General features: G+C 55.4%; 1 protein-coding gene across 1 annotated transcript in view; it reads left to right on the top strand.

Moving 5' to 3' along the window:
* The window catches only part of LOC104912761 (protein PML-like), an 11,573-nt gene that overhangs the window by 2,150 nt on the left and 4,898 nt on the right, over positions 1–4,525 (top strand). The window contains exons 4-5 of the mRNA XM_019619263.1: positions 3–321; positions 398–978. Coding sequence (XP_019474808.1) covers positions 3–321; positions 398–978 — 900 coding nt within the window. The remainder of the gene's footprint in view (positions 1–2; positions 322–397; positions 979–4,525) is intronic.

Below are 4,525 nucleotides of genomic sequence, written 5' to 3'. Positions count from 1 at the left end.
TGGCATCCCCGATGTGGACAACGTGCTGTTCAGCAGCCTGCAGGCCCGCCTGCGTATCTACAGGCGGATCAGCAGCGGGGGGCTGAGCTGCTGCCGGTGCCGGCGGGAGGCGGCGGCCATGTGGTGCTCAGAGTGCGAGGAGTTCCTGTGCCCGGGCTGCTTTGAGGACCATCAGTGGTTCTTTAAGAAGAGGAGCCACGAAGCCAGGAAGGTGGAGGAGCTGAGAGCCGAGTCGGCGCATCGCTTCCTGGAGGGCACCAAGAAATCGTGCAGCCTCTTCTGCTCCAGCCCCAGGCACACGGAGCAGGGCCACGTCACCAGGTGAGCAACGCAGCACTGTGTTGTGCCCCTGCGGATGGGGATGCGGTGCCAACCGTGCGCTCCTCTTTCCCGCCAGCATCTTCTGCAGGAAGTGCGAGAAGCCGCTGTGCTGCTCCTGCGCGCTGCTGGATGCCCAGCACTCCTCTTTCTACTGCGACATCCGCACAGAGATCCAGCGGCAGCAGGACGAGCTGGCAGAGCTGGGGCAGGAGCTGGCGCAGCAGCGGGGCGGCTTCGAGGCGTCGCGTGCAGCGCTGCAGGAGAAGGCGGCGCAGCTGGAGGCGGCGGGGCACGGGGTGCGGGAGCTGGTGAGGCAGCGCGTGGAGCAGCTGGTGAGGCTGATCCGGCGCGAGGAGGAGGAGCTGCTGGCCACGGTGGGGAGGAAGCAGGAGAAGGGCCATAAGGAGCTGGAGAAGGAGCTGTGGCGCGTGGAGGCCGTGCTGCGGAGGATGGAGGCGGGCGAGAGGCTGGTGGAGAAGATGGGCCTCTATGCCACGGAGCAGGAGGTGATGGACATGCAGCCCTTCATCAAGGATGCGCTGGAGGAGCTGCGGAGGCAGCGCCCGGCGGCGGATGGGGAGCTGGAAGTGCACGAGGACTTTGCCGAGTGCCGTGCCAGGCTGCAGGCGCTGACTGAGTGCATCGAAGGGCTGCAAGGTGAGATGTGGGCACACGTGGCCAGCAAGCACCTGGTGCTCATCTTCCTGCCTCCCCAGTCACTCTCCGCATCACTCTCCCTGTGATGGGACAGCTGTGTTGCTTAATCTCCCTGCTTCTCCAAAGGCTCCAAAGCCACTTGGCCATCACAAAATGCTTCATTCTGATCCCCCTTCCCAAGCCTTGCCCTCTCTCTTGCAGGTGGCACTCCCCAGCCGGACCCCGTGGTGGAGGTGGCTCTGGAGAACAACCTGGTGAGACGTCTGTGTCCTGTCCCAGTACGGGGATGGCTCCTCACTTCCCCTATCTGCAAGTCTTCCCCATACCACAGAGCAACTCCCAGCTTTCCCATAACCATTGCTCTGCTCTCTCTGTGCAGCAGGAGGAGTCTCTGCAGCACAGCAGCCAGGATTTTATGCTCACCGACATGGGGGTGAGCACGGTAAGGAGCACCCCATTGGGGTGGGAGCTTTTGGGACCCGGAGAGGCCACCCCGTTGCCTGATGTCCCCTGTGCAGGTGTCCCAAGCCTCCACACGGTCCAAGCGGTGCCAGTCTCACAAGGATAAGAGCAGCCAGATCTCACCCAAGCTGCTGAAGCTGGAACGGAATTGCAGTGAGCCCAGCTCGAGCCAGTGGGATGGCAGAGGGGGGCCCAGCACCTCCACACAGAGACACAACGGCTGCATCCCCCCCTCCAAGGCCAGCAGGAGCTGCACTCGGGATGCAGGTGGGTCGTTACGGGGTCCCCTATAATGAGAGCGATCAGGAGCCCAGGCTTTGCCCTCTGGAGCTTCACCTCCATTCCATTCCTTCTGCAGAGGATTGCAGCATCGTCATCAGCTCGGAGGACAGCGAGGAGGACACGGTGATGTGCGGGACATCAGACTTCACTGCTTTCTGAGCTGCAACCCCATCTCTCTCTGCTCTGGAAGGCAACAAAACCCCCCTAGTTTTGCCTGCAGGGCCCACGTGGCAGCATCTCCAGGGGCAGAGGGCCAGCTCTGGGCTCAGGTTTGGGCTCTTCTCTGAGACATTCACAAATTCAAGGATGTAGGAACCTGAAACTGTCCCCAGTATCACTCTCCAGCAGTGCTTTAGCAGGAGCAGGACTTCCTCTAAGACATGGAGGTGGATATGGAGGCTACTCACTTTCTAAACTTCTCTTTCTGCTTAAGCTTCAAGCTGTGCTCAGATAACACAAAGCTCACACTGCTGCAGGGAGAGCTGCTCAATCTATCGCTGATAGCACTTCCTTCCATAAGACATTGATGTCGAGCCCTTCCACTACCCCATTCTAATACAGATTATCACAGAGCTCTCTGGGAAGATTATTCCCAGCTAGAAAAAAAGGAAAAAAAAAAAAGGAAAAAAAAAAGAAAAAACAAACCCACAAAAAAACACAGTTTTCTTATGAAATTCTTATCTGCACGCTCCAGTGCTGCAGTCCAACAGCCAGGCAGAGGGCAGAGGCTGTGAGATGGGATCGCTGCTGGGATGGCCCCACCAGCAGCATCATTACCGGCTGGCTTAGCATCCGACAGCATTTTTTTTTTGTATCAACACCTCATGCAAAAGTTTCTTTGTATTCAATAAAGGCGTTTCCAGATCAAATCCCCCTTCGTTTGCCTTTGCTTTCCCCGCAGTGCGGGACAGCCGCCACCAGATGTCCCCTTCGCACAGCCGCTCAGCACGTGCTCTTTGTGGCACACGCGTGTGCACCCCACTCGTGCACCCTGGTGGGCCTTGAGCCCCGTGCAACCCTCCTTCTGCAGCGGGGGAATCCGCGTCTCGCTCGCCCTGGAGATTCTCCAGTGTCTCGTATAGGGTTGTGCTCAGCCTTACGCTGCAACAAGAGCCACAGCCGGAGGAGAGCCAGGCCCATCTGTTTGCTGTCACTTGGCCTCATCAAAGCCTTGTAAAACAATAGAGGGGGCAATGGGCCGCAGGAGCCAGATTTGCCATCTTTAGCCCCGAGCTGCTGTAAAACTCACCCAGCAGGCACGGGGCTCTGCTGGCATTAGGCGCTGAAGGGCATGGGGTACCCTGGTGTGAGGGGACTCCCGAGCTGCCATCAGCTCCCACTCCCGAGCACATCCACCCAACCTTCAGGCTGAGGTATGAAGAAGAAAGGAGTTTTCTTTTGTGCTAGCAATAAATAAACTTCCCTGAATTAAGCGAATCTCCTGAAATGATATATAATACGCTGCTTGCCTGATTGGCTGTTATTAATAATGCATTGCTCAATCTAAACCATTCATAAAATGACTCCCTGCTAGCCCTCAGCAAAGTGCTTTGGGACTTAGGTTTTAAAAAAAAAAAAGGCAAGAAGGAGCAGCATAAATCCTTTCTGTTTATGAAAATGGATTTCTTCCCCCAACACTCATGCAAAACTAATTAGAGCCAAAGGGCCAGTTCCTCTGCATTTGATTATAGCCTGCAAGATCACTCAGCTTGGATGGCCGAGGTGGGGGGAGGTCCAAGGCAGGGGAGTATTTGCTCCAGCGAGCTTGAGAAAGGTTAACTGGGTTAGGTGGTTTTATTAAATGTTTATCCCTTCACAGCAAAACAGGTTTAGATCCCAGGGGGCACCAAGAGCAAGGGTAGGGTAGTCAGGATTCTGTTAAACATTTGGAGAAAGGTGATGCAAATTCAAGAGAGAAACCATATCACCTCCGGCCACGCTCCCAGCACAGAGAATTGATGCCCTCACCTGACCTGAAGGGGGTAAAATGTGGCTAAAAGCTAAAGAACCCAGGAGAATTCACACTGTAGGCTTGCTCTTCTCCTTAAATAACCAATGCCCCAGCACGGGGAGGAAGATTCCTCCTTGATGCTTCCAGGCAGCAGGTGGACATTATAGGTTGTAAACCAGCAAGCCCTCATTCAACCAGTGATTCCTCCAGCTGGGAGGCTGCTCTCACCTACGCCATGGGAGCATGCACGGATCAACACCAGCTGAGGATCTGGCCCTCGGCACAGCTATTCACATGTTTAAGTGCTTGCAAAGTCAGAGTGTCTGGGGCTGAGCAGGCTGAAAGCTCCGGAGCCATCTGTCCAGCCATCCATGTACCCATCCATGCATCTATCCATCCGTCCATCCAAGTGTCTGTCCATCCTTCCATCCATCCATCAGTGTACCCATCTGTCCATCTATTCATCCATGTACTCATCCATGCATCTATTCATCCACCCATCCACGTATCTGTCCATCCTTCCATCCATCCCTGTACTCATCCATGCATCCATCCATCCTTTTAGCCATCTGGCAATCCATTCAGCCATGTAACCATCCATGCATCTATTCATCCATCCATCCACATATCCATCCATCCATCCATCCATCCATCCATCCATCCATCCATCCATCCATCCATCTACCTACCCATGCATCTACCCACCCACCCACCATCCTACCCATCCATCTATTCTTCTGTCCACACACACATCCACACATCCATCCACTCATCATCCACCCATCCATCCACTCATCCATCCACCCACCCACCCATCCATCCACCCATCCATCCATCCACCCACCCATCCAT

This window comes from Meleagris gallopavo, chromosome 12, assembly GCF_000146605.3.
Source record: "Meleagris gallopavo isolate NT-WF06-2002-E0010 breed Aviagen turkey brand Nicholas breeding stock chromosome 12, Turkey_5.1, whole genome shotgun sequence".
Lineage (NCBI taxonomy): Eukaryota > Metazoa > Chordata > Aves > Galliformes > Phasianidae > Meleagris > Meleagris gallopavo.
Note: the sequence above shows the minus strand (reverse complement) of the source record. Positions and strands in the feature narration are given on the sequence as shown.